Here is a 1,386-nt window from a genome sequence, read left to right on the forward strand (position 1 = left end):
TGATGCGTTACTTCTAGGGACATACCATCGGGGTACCAACGGACTATCCCCTCCGGTCAGTACTTCGTAGTGCGGAAGCATCGGGGCGCGTCTCAAAGTGGGCTCTCAAGCTCGGCTAGTATGACATTCAATTTCTGCCTAGGACTTCAATCAAGGGACAAGTGCTCGCCGACTTCATTGCTGAATTCACTGGATGCCTTTCCGACTTTAAGTCTGACCAAATTCAACCTAAGCCGAATTGGAGAATTTACGTGGGGGATATTTGGTAGTTGTATTGTGACGGCTCATCCAACAAACAAGGCAGTGGGGCCGGAGTAGTTATCATGGCTCCTGACGGAGCAATAATCGAACAGGTTGCAAAACTCGGCTTCGAAGCATCGAACAATGAGGCCAAATATGAAGCCCTGCTATTCGGCTTACGGAATGTAGATCTCCTGGGTGCTCGGCGTTTGCTTATATTTTGCGATTCGAAACTGGTGATCAATCAGCTGAAAGAGGAGTACGCGGACAAAAACGATCGTATGGCAACTTACATGAAAATAGGAAATTCTTTGCTGGAAAAATTTGATCATCATGAATTAAACCAGATAACCCGTGATCAGAACACACATGCAGACGCCCTGGCTTACCTTGCCTCCGCCATTAGCTCAGAGATTAAATGGACAATCGAAGTGGGTTTCATCCCTAAGCCGAGCATTGGCCCTTCAGAGGAAGTCTAGATCAATGTCATAGAGTTAGGTCCGAGTTGGATGGACCCCATTGCTACATTCCTATCTTCCGAATAGCTCCCGTCGGATAAGAAAGAGGCGCACAAGCTACGAAACAAAGCCCTGCGATACTACTTGGATCCACAAGGGAAGCTTTACAAAAAAATCCCTTTCTGGTCCATACTTAGAATGCGTCCATCCGGACAAAGTCGAGGAACTTCTGTCCGAGATACATGAAGGTAGCTGTGGTACCCATTCTGGGGGCGTTCTTTGGCTCATAGAGCAGTGACACAAGGATACTATTGGCCGAGAATGAGAGCTGACGTCGAATATTATGTGAAGAAATGTAAGCAATGCTAGAAATTCTCTCCTTTAACCCATTTGCCTGCTGAAGAGTTAAGCTCTATAACCAGTCCTTGGCCATTCACCCAGTGGGGACTTGACATCGTCGAACCAATACCTCGCGTCGCGAGCAATAAGCGGTTTTTGATTGTCGCGACAGATTATTTCACGAAATGGGTAGAGGCAGAGGCACTAACACACATTCGAGACACAGATGTGAAGCATTTTGTATGGAGAACTATCATAATGCGATTCGGCATCCCGAGGGCACTTATTTCAGACAACGGTGCACAGTTTGATTACGGTATCTACCGAGAATTGTGTAGCAAGTACGACA

The 1,386-nt window shown here is 46.8% G+C and overlaps 1 protein-coding gene across 1 annotated transcript; it reads left to right on the forward strand.

Moving 5' to 3' along the window:
• The first annotated feature begins 323 nt into the window (after positions 1–323).
• LOC145799262 (uncharacterized) lies at positions 324–719 on the forward strand. The gene has a single exon (XM_082888807.1). It carries the CDS (start codon positions 324–326, stop codon positions 717–719), a length of 396 nt encoding a protein of 131 aa, XP_082744933.1.
• Positions 720–1,386: the final 667 nt, after the last annotated feature.

This window comes from Camellia sinensis, chromosome 9 (assembly GCF_055761805.1).
Source record: "Camellia sinensis isolate YWXY chromosome 9, ASM5576180v1, whole genome shotgun sequence".
NCBI classification, from domain to species: Eukaryota; Viridiplantae; Streptophyta; class Magnoliopsida; order Ericales; family Theaceae; genus Camellia; species Camellia sinensis.

What these genes read in the sequence shown, in the direction of transcription:
- LOC145799262 (XM_082888807.1), top strand. Translation starts at nt 324, where the DNA reads ATGGCTCCTGACGGAGCAATAATCGAACAGGTTGCAAAACTCGGCTTC.